Below are 18,296 nucleotides of genomic sequence, written 5' to 3'. Positions count from 1 at the left end.
AATATAAGTGTCAGTGTTATCTAAGATGCTGGCACTTCATTGTCTCTCCCAATATTTGTTTTATGTAGTTTTCTATTAGAAGTGAAAATAAATTTAAGTTCCTTTCATCTTTCGATGAAATTGCCCTTAAAATATGTACTTTGTGGCATCCAAATACTGTGCCTTGACATAAATATCATGCAGCAACATGTCCCTGCTCTCAGAAGATTAATTGACATTTCAGAATGCTGAATGTCTGCGTAAACGTGGCCACAGTCAAATACACATTACATTCATATTTCAAGAAAGCATATAGGCAGGCCATTTTGAATTTTAGGCACCATATTATCTGTTAATCAAACCCTGTTCTCCTGCAACTGTTTTTAAAACAGAAATAAAAATGGCTGTGGGAAGCAAAGTGATGGTAAAGTAAAGCAGTAACAGAAAGGGAGTTACGGCTGCTGTTCAGCTGTGAACTCAGACCACTGTGCTGCCTTTCATTTTCTGTCCTGTCTTTCGTCTAGAGATTACTGTCACTGCAGGAGAACAGGGCACGTACTGAATATTGAGCTGGAAAGGGGTTAACGAAAGTGGCTGTCTTAGGAACAATAAAAGTGAGCTGCAGTATTTACGAGCAGAAAGGAGAGAGTAGACTAAAAAACTTGTATGTCGATTAACTTGCCAGGTGGTAAGACTTTGTATTTCTACTTTTGAAGATTCAAGAAGGCTAGGTAGATTATTTCCTGTTAGGCTTGTAGTTCTGTTCATATATGCTTTGTGTGTGCTGTAACTCAGTAATTTGTGAGTGTCACTTTCATTTAGAGAGTAAAAAGTATTTTGGAATGTGTTTTTGAGGAGCTTTCTATTCCAGTGCTAATGTGTACTTACTCAACTTAGCTTTTTGGTAGAAACATATTAAAAAGCAGCTCAGAAATAATTTTTTTGTTGTAAACTTCCATATGTGGTAGGACATGCAGGAGATCTGTTGATTAAAAGATTACCATTTTTAGGTAGCTTACAAGTTACTGGGAATTTATTAATTTTCTGTAAGATAAAAGAAAACATGAAACTGAATGTTCTACTTAGATCAACTTTGCAAGGAAGAAGAATGCATCTCAGTTTGGGTACTTCATTTTGTTTTATGGATTTTTATTTCCAACACATCTGAGGTATTTGAAGTTACTTTTATTTGTGAAGGCCACAGGCAGTTTTAACTGGTAAGTTTGGACTCCACTGCTTGGAGTCCTGGAGAATTTGTAGGATGTGTATTCTGCAAGAGTGCTTAATACTTGTCGAGCATGACTTTCACTGACAAACCATTGAATAATGCTGTAAGTTGACCTCCCAGTGCTTCTGTGCTGTATGATTCTAATCTACGTTTGTGTTTTACAGCTTGAAACAGTTGGTTGGCAGCTTAATCTTCAAATGTCTGCATCCACGCAAGCGAAGCTGAAATCTCCTCGAGCTGTGCTGGAGCTGGGTGTGAGCAATGAAGACTCAAAGGTAGGACAAATGCATTTGACAAAGTTGGAATGAACTGTGATGATGACTTTGTGTTAGAACTTTTGAGGCATCAGTTGGCTCTCTTGTTAATAATTAGTCTCTCTCCAGTGTTCTCATATTTTGTGAAATAACACTCTTTAATGATTAAGCATTTGGAATTGTGAAGTGCTGATGTAACAGCATATAGATTAAGTAGATTGTGGGGCTTACAGCTGTGTTAGCAACTGTGGGCTGTGGCATCATGGAAAAATGCTATTAAATATGGCTATACGGGATCTGTAAAATATGTTATTAGATACCTAGATTCAACTTGTGATTGATACTCCTTGAAATTACTGCTCGGCTTCTTGCTGTACTGTACCATGACTAGTCAGTTAAGATCCCACTTGTCACTCCTAGCCTTTTTTTGCTAATAATGTATTTATATGAATGATGATGGTGGTAAAAGCCACAGAAAGCCATGTTTGGAGATTGTAAAGTAAAGCCTTATATTCAGAATTTTTAGTGATTGATGGTGTTTCAGTGTCAAAAACAACTAGTGAAGTTTTATTTATAAAGCTGTGTCATATATTACTTAGCACAAACATTTATTTATCTTATCTTGCTAAGATTGGAGCCTTCTGTGGTGTCTCTCAGACTGTTAAGCAATGGAACAGTCAGTACAAAAGAGAAGAATCAGAAATTCAGCTTGTGTGTTGCATTTAAATTGAGGTAGTTTTACTAATGCCAGTGGAATTCCCGATGTGTAGTAGAATACAAGAGAATACACCGCTTGTATTTGTGCTTTTTGTCAGGGCTTTCAGTAGAGTTCACTGCAGTCTATTTTTTTGAGAAGTACATCCAGGAACCAAACAGTATTTTATGCCCAAGCTGCTCTGAGGAGTGCTGCATAGAGGTTCCAGTCTGTGACTGTAATTATAACAACATGAGAAAGATGTGGCTTCCATTCCAAGATGTGGCAGAGATAGTTCACTTATTTCCTTTACGAACAGAATTTGGCAAGTGGATTTTTTAAATTTATTTTTGTGAGTGTAGCTATTTACTTATGTCAGAATTAATTTTCAATGATTACAAGCCTAAAGTAGGCTTGTACCTGGCTTCTAGACAGAACAGTGCAACATGAAGAGCATCTTGTTGATGAAACACGTTTCAACACTAAAATTCTAGTGTATCTGTTACGAAGGTAACTGTTGATTTGTTTTGGGTGATTGATGACATTCTGAAAGAGAGCAGGTTTAAAATTGGATAATATGTGCCCATAAGCAGAAGAGTTGAAGGTGATTGATTTTTGTGCAGTGTTTGGTATCACTGTGATGCTTTTGTGCATGGAGCATTAAATTATCTGGAAATCTAGGTACTTATTTTCATTTTTCTCCCTAAACTTATGTATGTGCCTTTTGAACAAAAAATTTGCATGAGCTTAGTTTACAGGTTCATAATGATTGTCTTCATTTTGCACAAACCTTTTGTATGAAATTACTCATGGTTAGAATAATGTCATTTTTTTTCAAATGTAAAGGAAAACGATGTTGTAGAAGTGCTTTTGTGGGGTTGGCTCATTAGGGGGCAGTGCTGCTCTTTGTCACAGATTTCCAGCTCTGAATGTTTTCGGATAATACTCACAATCAGTTCTGAAGGTAGTGGCTGTGGAAGGCACTAAGGGTTTACGTTTCTGATCTATGTATAACAGTAGAAGTTTGTCCTGTCAACTTACATAATTAGAACCTGTTTAAAAAAAAAAACTGAGCAAAGTAAATGAAATTTGCCACTATTTCTACTAATTGAAAGTAATTTATATTAATATGCTAATGTTTACTGCAAGTAACTACAGTTAAGGACCATTTAAACTTTTTTTTCTCAGAACCTGACATTTGAAATAGGTGTTAGTAGTGTCGATCAGAAAATGTGTGGATATACTGATGATATTTGAGCTTCATGTAACGAGTCAGAGGATCCGGTACTTGAGATAGGTATCTCATGTATACAGAAATACAGAAGAGTTACAGGTATTATAATTTTGGAATTCATAATAAAATTGGGCTTTGTTTCTTTCAGGTGATTTAAGCTGCTGGTTACATTTGCATTGCCCAGTAAATGCTCTGCTTGTGGTTAGTAGTAATTGCCATAGATCATGTGATCTTTTCTGAAGACATTCTTGATTGTAAGAATTTGCTGTTTGTTTGTGCTTGGATGTTGAATTCCTTTTCTTCTGGATCTAATGTACGTTTTACATAGGTGATGCAGAGCTTGCCATCATAAGGGTGTTTAAGCAGTGGAATGAGAGGCTGCATAGCTGGAGTTGTGGGATGATAACAGTCTGACCCAGGCGTGCATCCAGCCCTGCTGCAGGGGGTTCAGGGGAGCTGCCAAACCCTGCGTCCCAAACCAAGTTGTTCTGTGATTATAAACTGCTGCACAGCTTGGTTGTTGATGAAATCATAGAATGGCCTGGGTTGAAAAGTGCCACAGTGCTCATCTAGTTTCAACCCCCCCTTTTATGTGCAGGGTCACCAACCACCAGAGACCAGGCTGCCCGGAAATTTGGCATGAGAGGAGAAAAAAGCAAGCTGTGATTAAAAATGCAATTAACACCGCTTAACTACAATGATTCAGAATTTATAATGTTTAATAGCATTTCTAAATCTGACAGAATGGAAACAGGCTAGTATGATAGGGAAGTTGCTTTTGTTTCCATTCTTGTATTTAAGCAAATGAAGAGAACGTTTAGAAAATAGCCAGTTGCAAACTGATGTGTTTGCTTTTGGATGTGTATGACTGTTCTCTTTGACTGTGTAATTAGGTTTCAAGTTTGCCGTTGAGCTGCAGCACTAGCGGGATCATTTTTTGGCTGTAAGATGAAGTAGCCAGTAGAGGGCGTAGAAATTAATCCTGGTAATGTGCACCAATTATGATGTAGATTTGCAAACAAAGACTGATCCAGAAAAGTGCTGTGTAGATTAGCATCTCTGTTTGTCCGAATGGTTTAATAATGATCTGTGTAGGCACACAGTTGTATGTTCTTTCCCACTGTTCATACAGCAGTTCCGTGGGCCATCTAGGAAAAGAGTTTTCTGAGCAGCTAGAGCAATTCCCCACAGCCACAGAAGCCGTATGCAAAACTGGTAGAGCTTGTACAAAAGGTCTGTGGGCTTCAGAAATGTCACATTATCTGTGCAGAATAACTTCCCAGAGAAATGTGACGAGTAAGAGAGTGTTCTGCTGTACTTGTTCATTAGGAATATGAAGTGAGATACTTTATCATGTAAGATATTCACTATTGTGCATTTTTACAAATTATGTATAGCTTGCATTTATGCTTGAAAGTTGCTAGGATAAATTAGCTACTGTTGCCTAGTGTTGTCTCTCAGGTCTTTTTTGTAAACTGGCTTCATTAAATACTCAAATTTAATCACAGTTTTTCCTATGGAAGGTATTGCTCTTCTTTTTTCCCTCTTCCTTATTTTTGTGTACAGTTTCCTTTTTAACCATTAAGGACTTCCTGATAGCCTGCCTTTGAGGGAGTTATTTTTCCTTTGAGTGGGAATGCTATGAATAGATTCCTTCTGAGAGTTCATTACTGTTTATTGTATTTCTTCTTTATTCTGACATCTGAAGAATGTTGTGATGTTTTGTGTGCCAGTGCAAGACAAAAATTATAAAAGTGCTGCTTTATTAAATCTGCCAATGCAATACTTCTGACACAAGGCACATGATATTAAAATATTACTGGAATCATTTGAATTTATTTCATTTTAATTTCTCTTGAATCTCTGGATACTCTAAAAGGAGAGAATGACTGTAGAAATATTTGAAACTGTTTCTTTTTCCTTTGCAACTGTTTACTGAAAATAAAAAAAAAATTATAACAGATATTTGTTCAACAGAGGATATGGAAGTCTGGACATCTTAAATTACTTTTTTACTTTCTGAAGTGAGGGGCCCCGACTTTCTCTTCTTCTATCCCCTTGTAATTTTAACAGACTTTCTGTGTGGTCAGGACTGTGAACAACTCTAGGCCTTAGATGTATTGCTCTGTCGACTTCAGTAAGTGTGCTGCTTATCTTTCGAAGCTTGTCATTGTGAGTGTTTTCCTCATCTTTAACAGCAGAGCAGAGTAAATGAGAAGCGAAGCTTTTCTTCCAGTTGAGCTAGGTCTATCCATCAGCCCAGGCAGCAGATTCAGTGCAGCCTGTATAGCATACAGGCAGGACCTGCACTTTTGATGGATGCTTAAGGAAGCATGATGGTGCTTCCACTTCCCCCTCAGTTTAACCCTCATCGTTCTGACAGGGAGCAGCGTTGGCAGAGTGGCACATTCCCACTCGATAGGCAGGAGGAGCAGCACTGGGCATCTGTACATTGATGCATTCCCAGCATTTGTCCTTCTCAGGCCTCTGCTTTCAGTATGAATGCATTTAGATAATTATTTTTTTTCTCCGAAATAGAGAAGTAATTTGTCAAGTCTTGGGGGGGAAAAAAAAGGGCAGGGTGCAATTAGAAGACTCAGTGGTGTTGGAGGCATTATGATGAATTACAAACACTAAGTTGTAACTTGCTTCTTGTGTTCATCAGCCGTTTTCTGTTCTGATTAAGGTATTACCCCTTTCTTTCTCAGCAAACAAGGAAGCTTGCATGTACATACTTGACGTGAATTCAGTGTTCACGTAATGCAGATTTGCAAGTCTCCAGCAATTGCCAAAAAAATAAGTAGGACAGGTTACTGTCTGAATGCAAAAACGTTTGAGAGTGAGATTCGAGAGGTTTTTTTTCATTCCAGTTGAGATAAGTGAAGGCCTAGATGGCTTCAGATAGCAGATTCGGTCCTGGTCACAGTCTTTCTGAACTTCCATATACAAGTGAGATTGCTGCTTTTGGCAAGGAAGATTATGAAACCAATTTCGTTCTTAGAACTAAAATCTAATGAATGCTCCTGCTGATAAGAAAGCAGAAGCTTCCTTAGGACAAGGTTTCAGAATACTGGGAGACGTCTTCATATTTCTAGGAGCTGTGGTGATAATGGTTGTAAAATCCTGGGCATGTGGAACAGCTCTGAAAAATGAGCTTGAAATTTATAACTTCCTTCCAGGCTGCCACGTCACTACAGAAAGCTGTCAGAAGTGTCTTTGCTCAGTCTTTAAAGCCTGAAATTCCAAACCTGCAATGCACAGCGATTCTTGCATTGGACCGTTTCTCATTTATCTATTATCCTTGATCAAATTAACTTAATTAGAGGAAAAACTGAAAACTTCTGAATTTTCAAGCTGCTGAAAGAGCTTTTGTTTTCTTACCAGCACAAAATGGAAGGCTGAATAACCTGTATCCTGTAAGCTGTGGGTAGTATGGCATTTTACCTAGAAGCCATCTATGAGGTGGTGTGACTCCTGGAATACGTGCTCACCTCTGGCAATTGTAGTGCAGCATGTAGTTAATTACTGAGCTCCATTTTCAATCTTAAATGATTGAATTATGCAGCTTATAGTGAAGATTCTTTCACAGGCATTTCTGCAGTGTCCTTATGTGTTGCCTGGCCATAGACAAAATTTACGAATAAAATCCATAACACGTGAATTTGCAAACCCTGTAGTTGATAACAGCCTTCGCAAATGCTCCGTTTCCACTAAAATACTCTTACAACTCTGTCCATACATGTTTTTGTCACGGGGTTGAAGAAAAACTTGGTCACTGTTGACAGTGTCATGAAACAACGTCAGTTCATAGTTAATAGTGGTACTCTAATTCTTTTGTACAGGAGTATACTCAATTATGTATAAATGGGTAGCTTTACCCTTGCCAGTCCAATTGGGGAGCTGAGAAGTAGCATAAATATCGACCCACTGCATTGTCAGACAGAGTTTAAATTTAAGGTGGAAAATAACCATATTTTGCCCGTAGTTCTGCAGTGCTTTTGCAGTACCTTCAGTACTGATCCCTCGCTCCCTCAGAATGCCCATAGGCTGTGTCTTCACTTTCTCAAATCTGCTAAAATGTGGCACCTGCCCTTGCCTGGTTCTTCTGACAATAAGGTAGGAAGATAAGGTAATGTAAAAGCTGACCTTTCTCTAACAGCACGGCTCTCTTTTATGAAAATAGCTGTTCTGCTTATGTCCTCTGTGACAGCGGTGTTTACTGTTGCCTACTTCAAATGGAGGTGAGGCAGGGGAAGAAAACATGTAATCTCCATGTCACCAGCTTTCTAATGCAGATATTTACAGAGAATTCATCTGTTTTCAGATGTAGAAGAATCAATGTTTTGCTGAAGTTTTAAAACACAGTAATTTCAGGGGTCATAAAGCATTTAAATCTTAGTAAATCAAATGAGCAAAATTTTGTGCCATTAAAATTGGATAGTAGTTGTCTTTTATACTACTTAGCAATTAGTCAAGCTGAGGAGAAGTGGAATAGGTTCTTTATAAAAGCTGGAGTTTTTTGTGTTTTGTTTTGTTTGCTTGTTTTTAAAGTATAATGCAGAGTTGGGAAGCTCTGCAGACCTCTAAATGTGATGGTGTCTTTTCTGGGTGAGACTGAAAATGCAGTTCTCTGTATTCAGTTTCTCAGTTCTTCCATATTTAAAATGATGAACTTTTTACTGTTCAGCAGTCGCGACTTGGACAGACTTGTATAAAGTATTACTGTTTGTTAATCCTTTATTTTTCCTTTGAGGGGTTCTAAAGAAGATAATTCGTGAGAGACATGGGAGTATTTTTATTTAATAAAAAAAAAAAAAGAGGAAAAAAAGGATTGTCATGCGTGTTTTCTCAGCGCACTTATGCTTCAAAATACTTCAAATCATCCAGAGCCAGCAGTGTTTTATTTCCTTGTATCTGGCTCCCCTGTGAGATGGATGCCTTCAGAGCTTGTTGGAAGTATTGTTTTCTGCAATTGCCATTATCTCTTGTTTTTGTTGGGGTTTTTTGTGGTGGGTTTTTTTTTTTTGCTGCACAGATACTCAGTGTACAACCAGTTTCTTTGCTTGGTGTTAATGTGGTGGTAGTTTGGAAGTAGTCCTTCCCAGATGGAAACAGAGGAGGCACTCTCATATAGACTCCTCTTCTGGTAGGTTTGCCGTGTTTGCAGTATCCTCAGGAATTAGAAGGCCTTCACTTAAAGAAGAGCAACACATAAAATGAAGGTGTTGAAAGTAATTTCTGTGTTTATGCAGATTGTTTTATTTGGAGTTGTGTACTGTAACTTGACTACGCCTCCAACTTCTGTAGCTGTGACACAGAAGTGCGTTTCTGGGGGAATGCTCCAACAAAATGTAAGTTAGTGACTTTAGTAAATTAGACATGAACTGCTAAAGAAAGCTGACAAAGAGTTTTATTGTCTTGTTTTCTGGAGTATTTCATCTGCCTCTTTGATTAGCGCACCACAAAAGCATACCTGCATGAGCTTCTTTGTTGTCTTACAGCATCCCATGTGTAACGTCTTGACTTTTGTGAGATCTTTTTTGTTATACTTCACAGTTGTGTCCTGAGTTGTATATATTTTTTTCCACTCCTGAGCATTAAACACGTGGATTAGATTTGAAATTGTGATAATTTTGTTTTTATATGATATATTTTTTCAGCCTATCAAGCAGTGAAGGGTGATTATGTACAGGAAGGCACAACAGGCATGAAGCAGTCACTCAGCCTGTGAGTGTCTATCTGATGTTGTTTGTGCAGCTTCTGAAAAGCCTAGCTGGAGTCAGACGTTTTAACTAATATCTTAAACAAATAAACATTTATTTAAGTTCCTTAGTACTTCGGGCACTTGTTTTCTTGCTGAGTGTCATGCCAACTAGGGATTAACTTTTGCTTTGAAAAAAAAATAAAAAAAAGCCAGCAACCCTAATTCACATCAAATGGGTCATTTTAATCAGTCACCAGTTGTTTTCTTTTAATTCCTCCTGACAATATCAGATAACTTCCTTGATCTTCTGTAGTAGTTGTCCTAGTTGCTCTGTTTGGAGGTTGTGGTGCAAAAGGGTCTGGTCTCTTCTCCCAGGCAAATAGTAGGACCCGAGGAAATGGCCAGAAGTTGTACCAGAGGAGGCTTACGTTGGATATTAGGAGAAACTTTTTCTCTCAGAGGGTGGTCAGGCACTGGAATGGCTGCCCAGGGAGGTGGTGGAGTCGCTGTTCCTGGCAGTGTTCAAGAGGCAGCTGGATGAGGAGCTACGAGAGATGGTTCAGTAGCTTGTGGCACTGATAGGAATGGGAGGGTGGTTGGACTGGATGATCTTGCAGGTCGTTTCCAACCTTGTGATTCTGTGATTCTGTGATTCTGTTTCTTTCATTTTGTAAAGCTTTTTTTTTTTTGCCTGTTGTCTGAATATTAATTGATTTTCCTAGAAAGCGCTTGACTGTGTGTCCTGACAAAATAACCAGTTTCAACATCAAGTGCAGTTAAGGAAGTCCTCGCGCTGACGTTATGTGTGATGTCAGCTTTGTACAGGCCAGAGTTGACATTTGAAATTATAGATCTCCATTGTGTATTTGCTGGCAGTCCTCTGTAGGACTGACTAATGATGTGCCTTTGAAATCTTTCTGACTGTTCTTAGCTGCTGTAGGATGTCTGTTGTAACTGACAGAAGTCATAAATAAGTGAAGTTATGAAATAAATGATGTTACACATCTTACTTTTACAGTTTCAAAAGCAGAAAAGTAAAGTTGGGCTGAAAGGATTAAAACTTGGTGAATAATTCAGTTTTAAGTAAGTTGTGAAATCTGAGAATGCTTAGCAAAGTTGATTTCACTTGCTCCTCAACTTTCTTACATGTTAAATGTAGGAGGTTTTGGTATTTGTTTCCAATTTGCTTTCTGTCTTCTCCAGCAAACTCTTAACTCCCAGTCAGAGAACGAGCACTGGAACAGAGCTTCATTTTAATTAACAATTTTGCATGCAGAAAAACCACTATCAGCTTGAGGGTCTGCAGTGTGTTGCTGGAGTGTGGACTATCAGGTGAGCTGTGTGCTGCACCTGGAACTTGTGTGACCTGTGGTAGGGACAGTGGGGAATTCCTTGTCTGGGGACCAGTGACTTCAACTGGGAGCAGCTTCTGCACTTCAAGTGCAGAATTGGTGTTGCTGAATTAACAGGCTTGGACTTTAATTGTGCAGAGCCTTGAGTGCTTTTGTCAGTATGAAACTAAATAATTGAGATTCTGCTTCAAAATATGAGTACTTGGCCATATTTTCCTTTTTGGAATTTTTCTTCCATCCTTTCCAATCACAGTGCTAGCTACAGAAACCAAAAGTCTGCTGTTTGAAGCATTTCAACAAAGTGTCTGTACATTATGATGAAGTGAGGACATTGTGCATGAAACTTCAATTCAGGTTGGGAAATTATGAATTGCATTCAAGTATTTTTACGATGCAGCTCCAAGAAGATAGCAGATTCGTGCCAGAACATTTTGCCAGGTTCGCACATACACTTCTGCACACTGCAGAGCTGTGCAGATCCTGCATCTGGTTGCTTTTCCTTTATCTTTGCTGTCCCTCTCGTGTTCTTGGATAACACACATGCATGTATTTTCTTCTTAACTGTATTAACATCAGGATTTGAAAGGGCTTTTGGGAGTGAAAGCATGGCACGGGTAGCTACCAGGCAAATCCACATCGTTTCTTTTCTTGGCTCAGTTGCTTTCCCATTATTTTAGCTAGTTTTTTGTCAGTGTGCAAACTTCTCAAATTGCCAGATTGGGTTTCCTAGAGAAGTAATGTGCATATTCTTGAAAGATTACAGAATGAGCATCTCCTGTGTTGCTAACATCTGTCCTGCTTAAGGGAATAAACACACAGTATATGCTGTCAAACAGGATCAACGCTGTGAATTTGACATTGCACAGGTGTCTGTAACAAGGCTGTGACTCCCTTTCCAGTCGTGCTTTGGGTGGAAGAGGGCAGGTCATCACCTCTATCATACACAAGGGCAGCAATTTTCACTCTCCTTTTTTTGTTCCTGTTGTTTGTAAATGAGCAGAGTCTGGTATCTGGAATGATGTGGCATCTAAACTTGTGTCTTTTGGCTTTATGCGAGCGTTTAGCTAATTTCAAAAGCTGCTATGACAAGTGACCTTTTTCTCTAGATAATATACATGAAATATGACCGCTTTTACAGGAAAACCACAGCCCACAGTGTGGCCTACAGCTCCTGAGAAAATCTTGTTCACTGTGATTTTTATGAAATCACTACTAATGAAATAACATATTTCTAGGAATGCACACTTGCTAGCAAAGCAGTAATAGAAAGAGATTTCAAGGGGAAAAGGGAAATAATTTTTTTCCATAAGGAGACAGATATACTAAGAATACATTTTGAAGCCTTGTAGTAATGTAATTACAATACAAAAATATACCAAAAAAAAAAACCCCAAAAAACCCCCATGCTTGTCTAACTTGAAATTTATGCATGAGATGAAACTGCTGTTTTTTCCTAAACCACTAAAAGCTACGTTTCTGGACTAGTAAATATGTAGTCAGAGTAACTAAGCTGTTCAGTCACCTCATGAAACAGAACCATAGTGGTTGGTCAAATGGGAAAGTAAATTGTATTCTGATGCTTTCTAAGTTACAGAGTTCTCAGTATAAGGGCATGAATCTTTCAGCTCTCTACGTAATGAGCATTTTTTGAGAATTGCTTCATAGACGTGTTTCTAAATGCTTTCTTTCCTTAAGAGTATCAGGATTAGTCACTGAGTTTTTCAGTAACAGCTGATTGAAGGCTTTTTGGATAACTACTTGTGCATAAATACAGGGAGAAGAGTTTTAAAGAAGGTTGAAGAAGGTGAATTATTTTTGTGTCCTCTTTCCCAGCATCAACAGAGAGAGAGTTGGGAAATGCTTGTACTTGAGGGTAAGTCATGAGATTCAGAGTCTGGCAGCAAAGCAAGTTTGCAGGGACCGGATCTGTAGGCAGCTCTGGTCTGTGAATCTGTTTTTTATTAGGCAGGTACTTTGCTAAGGGACATGGTTTAGTGGGAGAATATTGGTGGTAGGTGGATGATCTTAGAGGTCTTTTCTGACCTTGGTAATTCTGCGATGCATGATTCAGCACTTATGGGTGCACTTGCTTCCTTCATGAGATGCAGAAAGATATTGCTCTCTGTGTTGGCATAAGAAAATCCCAAGCTCAGGCTTTCTGGAGGAGCACTGATGCACATGATAGGGGTCTACCTGCTGGTGAGTGAGGTATGCCCTCATACCTAGCAGTCTTACAGCTTTTCCGTGTGGCACTGAGTACAGAACGCATTAGCTGCACAGAGGAGTTCAGCTGCATGTTGTCTTCCTCTTCCCAATGAGTCTTAAATAAAGGAGTTTCAAAATCTGACTGCATGCCCTTCAAAATAAATACCTATCTTTGTCCACAAACAAGGGCATAAACCTTAAAATATTTAATGCAGACATCTGAAATGACTGCTGGGAAGAAAGAAGTTCACTGGAAGATTTAGAGCACTTAAGAGAAAGCTGATTTGAAGTTTACATTTTAAGGCTGAAAGAAATGCATCTGGAGACCAAGAGAAATGCCTATTACAGCAGGCCAAAAAAATCCTGAGCTGTTTTCCCTTATTTCTAGATCATCCTGCCTCTTTACTTTTCCTTTTCCCTTCCTCTTTTCTATTGTACCATCTTCACAGAAACAAACACTTAATGTTCCTGTCAAAGACTTCTTATAGATTCCAGAGGCTCTAATACATTTTCAAATACACTTTTCATATAACTAGTATCACTTTTTCATTGTCTCTTATTTTTTGAATCATGATTGAATAATATATTGTTACAATTATTTATTTTCCTTTGTTTTTCAGACCTTCTTGTACTATAGCTTATCTTCTGCTAAAGGTAAAAATAGTGTGGTATGGTATTACTGCAAGGCAGATATTTAGACAGCTTCATAGCTCCTGGATGGCAGTATATTCCTATCAGTTGTACCTTTGGAGGCTAACATCCAGCGTGTTCCTTACTGAGCCTTTTAGCTTACTGTTTCTAAACACGTTTCAGGTTCAGAAAAAAAGCCTGTTGGATGAAAACTAAGCTGGCTTGCAGATAATGTGATAAATCTTGGAATCATAGAGTGGTTCAGATCCCATCATGATGGGATCCCCTACTTCCAGCCTGCTGCCATGGGCAGCGTGGCCACCCACCAGATCAAGCTGCACAGGGCTCTGCCCAACCTGGCCTTGAACGCCTCCAGGAATGGGGCATCTGGAATGTCTTTAAGCAGCCTGTTCCAGCACCTCACCACCCTCAGAATACAGTTTTCCCCTAACATTTAACCCAGATCTCTCCTCTATAAGTTCATTTCCCCTGTGCTATCACTATTAGACTGTCACTCTCATGGTTGTAAACTTTCTTTAAGTATGGGAGAGCTGCTGTGAGGTCACCCTGAATGAAAACTTCTTTTCTCCAAGGTAAGCAATCCCAAGTCCCTCACTGTTTTTTCATAGAAGTATTCCAGCCCTGTGAGCACCTCTGCGGCCTTGCAGGAATAGCCAGTTCTTGGTAATGAAATTGGTACTATTTATTTCCAAATACACTTGTGTTTCAGACACTGTACAGACAGAAACATTTAATGCTAAACATTTTCAGAACTGCTTTGCTGCCATGGCTGTGGCCAGGGGAGATTTCCTGCTAATATGCACTGACTTTGTAAAAGTCCTGTAGCCAGGCAAACTGATTTAGTCTGGTACAGATATGTCTGATGGAGAGTGGTGTAACAAAGAACCAAAGTGCGTGCAACAAATATGGGGTGGCTGAAGCAGCAAGGGAAATTAACACCAAGAGGGGAGCAGTAAACTGTTATGAACTGAAGTTAAGCCAGTAGTCTGTCTGGTGCAGCTGAGAATGGTTAGCATGCAGGCAGCAGTGCTCTACGAGAAATATTACGATACATGACAAAGTGTTTTCTTCTCAACCTAGTATCACAGAAGTCATTTTGAAGAGCTCTTAAATTCCCATATAGTGTAATTTGATTTGATTTTTTTTAATTTTAAAATTCATGTTACTGTTTCAACTGCAGTTATGCTCTCCTATGGCCTGGAGCGAATCAGGATGATCTTGGAGCCATCCTTGACTTTAAGACTGAGGTGTGTCATGTTAATCTAGAACACAGTACTCTTATTTTTACTGCTTCTTGGAGAGAAAACCCAGACACATTTAACTGAGGGAATGCCATTTAGCATATCTGTGCTGTAATAAGGCATTGGGTTGTAAATGAAGGTGCATCCTCACTCATTCTAAGCCTAAACCCTTGTTTCCCTCCCTTAAAAAAAAAAAACAAGCAAATAAACAAACTTGAGTGTTTTTGTTAATGTGACTATCTTTACAATTCTTGCAGGCTACAGAGGCTGCTGGCTCTCTATGCCATCGTATTTTCAGATAATTGAAAAAAAAAAAAAATCAATGTTCAGTTTTTCCTGCAGTTCTGAAGCAATTTGATAATATGCTTTCAGCAAATAGCTTTTTTAACTGACGTAAAAAATAAAAATTGTAGGCTAGACAAAAGTTAGTCTGCGAAAATACAAAAACACACAAAAACTGCAAAACTTTGCAGCACGGAAACAAAATACTGTTACTGTAGTATATGCCTTTAAATAAAAAAATAAGCATTTCACATTTATGTGGGAAGGAAATGCATCAAATTTATAGAACCATAGAATGGCCAGGGTTGTAAGGGACCTCAAGGATCACAAATCTCCAACCCCCCGCCACAGGCAGGGCCACCAACCTCCACATTTAATACCAGCCCAGGCTGCCCACGGCCCCATCCAACCTGGCCTTGAACACCTCCAGGGATGGATGGGGCATCCACAGCTCTCTGGGCAGCTGTTTCACCACTCTCATAGTAAAGAACTTGCTCCTGACATCCAACCTAAATCTTCCCTCCTTCAACTTGAAACCGTTTCCCCTTGTCCTGCCTGTGTAAAGAGTTGAGTATATGAATTCTGTCCCAAAAGGGAGGGGAAAGGAGAGTTTGAATGCTATGGAATCTGCAGGCTGGTATTGCTAATGGAAGCAATACACAGTACTGTGCTGATCTACCAACAGGTCTAATGCAGGTGCAGGAATAATCTTTTGCCTTTGTATGTGTACAAACAATTTTAATACATTTGTATTTCCTCACTGCCTGAGAAAATTAAGTTATCTTTTGGCTTTCTGGAAATAAAAGTTTATAAAAGGTTTGTAATTGTATGGTCTCCCTCTTTCTCTGTGATAGGCATCTAATTCTTATTCTTGCATTAAAATACTCTTTGTAAGTTTTCTTAAAATATTTCTGACATCTTTACTGAGTGTCAAGTACTGGTTTTGGAATTTGTCAAGGGGAAAGTCGTTGCCTAGAGAAACGTGATGCACTTTGTTCCACAAAATTGCTTTCATGTTTAATTGACTTAAACTATTTTAGAAATTACTGATTGATTTTTGCCGATTGTTACTAACAGAAGTGGTGCATTTTTGCACAAACATTGCTTATGAACATTATTATTTAAGGTCAGGCCTTGCTGTCATTAAACAATGAAGCAAGGAGGAAATGGGAGCTGTGGGGAGCTGATCCAACTGCTGAAATGATGCATCTGAGAGGTGGAAAGCTGTTGGGTTTCTGTGTACCCCTGAGTCTGGTATGAGGAGCCAGCTGTGTAGTGTTCTGAAGGTGGGATATCCAATAATGGAGAGAGTGGTGGCTGATTCTCATCCCATCTGTCTTCACCCCTCCCACTCCACCCAGGAAGAGGTATTGTGTACAGAAAACCATTAGCAGAGCGTATAAGCTAGAATACAGTAACATTCTAGCAGAAAGGTGAGATGGCCAAAAGGATTTTTTTTCCCTGATTGTAACAAAATCCCTGTCTATTCATTTAACTTACAAGTTGTGTGATGTGTGAGCAATAATAAAATGTTTTGCTTTTTGTTTGTTTTGTTTTGTTTTGTTTTGTTACTCTGGCTGCTGTCTGTGTGGACCATAGGAATCAGTTTGGAAAGGAGCAGGAAAAACTTAACCAGAAAAGTGAGCATGAGAAGGGTGAAAACTGGCATTTGGAACAGGCTCCGCTGATACAGAGCACAGCACAGCATGGGGTTGAATTTCTTTGGCTTTTCTTTTTATAATTCTGATCAGAATGTTTGAGATTACTTTATCCTGAAGTTACTGATACAGGCTCTATACCTTAATACTGCGTAACTGATATATTTAGATGAAAAAAGTCCAGAACATTTATGTCACTTGTCGGGTGTCCTTTGAAGCCAGCACAAAAGCATTAAACTGATTGTAGAGATAAGCAGATACGATAAAAACATTAAAAAGAAAACAAAACACCTCCAACCACCCCCCAAAAAAATAAAATCACTCTCAAATCCTTTTTTCTTCTAGCTGTTAAGAAATGTATTTATTCTTCATTTAGATCCATAGAAACCCCAAACATTTAATTTTCATCTGATTTAGGTCTCTTGAGCAAGGAGGATGGACCTTTAGGAGGTGGCCTTTAGGGGTCCCTTCTAACCCTAACCATTTTGTCATTCTGCAGTAGGTGGCAGAAAGACTGCAGAACAGAATTCACTGCTCCTTCGATTCTGCCAGTATAATGTTCATGAAGTGACAGAGCAAACCAGAATAAGAAAATGAAGTGAAACCATTGTACATGAAGATTTACTAGAAATTGTGATTGCTTCAGTTTCGAGTGGAGGGAGCCCAATAAAAAATGCACTTACAGAAAGAAGTGCACTGTGGTATGCAGGTACTTGCAAATTGGAATGCTGTGATGCACTAAAGAAAGTGCAGCTTTAAACTCTGTCCTTTTCTTAGCTGTTGTTAACTTCTTGACTTCCCTTTCATAATCACCGGACTCGTGCTTTCCAAAAGGAATGTCCTGTCCCAGATCTTGCAGTCAATTTAAGGCTAGCATCTTGGTTCACAGCTGTACATGAATGCACTCCCTCATTTAAGAAGGGCTTGTGGTTGTCATGCAAAGACCAGGAAGATTGTTGGTGAGGTCTAAAACATGCACTGTTTGTTGGAAGGAACGATTAATGTGGAGTTTATTTAGGTTGATAAATTTGCTTTTCTTGTTATTAAACCAGTGAGATGAGGGGAATTATGTATTTCAAGAATTTGTAATTTAAAAACCAGGAAATTGCTGAACTTTTTTTTTAATCAGTCTTGTTTGTACATGTTTGTCTGAAGTGAATTTGATTAGATTCTTCTTGTGTTATTAGTTGTGTCGCTCATATACTCAGTCTTTAAATAATATAATCTCTACCCCAAGCAGTTCAGAGTCAGGAGGATTTTTTGTATAAAGTATGCTTTTAAAGCTGGTGAGCTTATCTCTTGGTTCTGTAGCTGTTTTTAAAATCTTTTTAGTTGTTGTCTGGTCATGAGGTGAAGAATACAGTACAAAGAGTTTGATTTGTAAGTGATGTGTATAAAACTAAAATTTGCCAGGTATAACAAAAGGGTAAAAAATTGAGAGGGGGAAAAATAGGATAGGGAGGAGAAATTGTAAACACTGCAGAAATATCAATATGGAACAAATTTAGAGTAGATATTATACATATTAGTAACGAATAAGATAAAATTGTCAAAATAGTTTTGATTAAAGGATCAAGAGTGACAGGGAATGCATGGAATTGGCTGAGACAGGAAATGAAAGGCTGAGGAGCATAACCTGACTTGAGCTGCAGGAATTAGCTTACCACTTTGTTTTCTCAACTAATAATTTATGGGAATCAAGCTAAGGAAATGATAGCAATAAAAGATGTTGCCTATGATGTATAGGAAGAGGATACGAGAAAGTTGCAAAAAGATAAAAAGAAATACAACCACAGCTGAAACACAGAGATTCT

General features: G+C 38.6%; 1 protein-coding gene across 3 annotated transcripts in view; it reads left to right on the top strand.

The window, feature by feature from the left end:
• COMMD10 (COMM domain containing 10) overlaps positions 1 to 18,296 on the top strand; it is a 98,129-nt gene that overhangs the window by 15,042 nt on the left and 64,791 nt on the right. For 2 of the 3 annotated variants that reach the window (XM_048932101.1, XM_048932102.1), the window contains exon 5: positions 1,372 to 1,482. In XM_048932101.1, the coding sequence (XP_048788058.1) occupies positions 1,372 to 1,482 (111 nt within the window). Of the gene's footprint in view, positions 1 to 1,371; positions 1,506 to 2,091; positions 6,510 to 18,296 lie in introns of those variants that run through there. The other variant, XM_048932103.1, reaches the window with a different exon arrangement.

Source organism: Lagopus muta, chromosome Z (genome assembly GCF_023343835.1).
Source record: "Lagopus muta isolate bLagMut1 chromosome Z, bLagMut1 primary, whole genome shotgun sequence".
In the NCBI taxonomy this organism is placed as follows: Eukaryota; Metazoa; Chordata; class Aves; order Galliformes; family Phasianidae; genus Lagopus; species Lagopus muta.
This window is presented reverse-complemented; position numbering and strand designations above follow the sequence as displayed.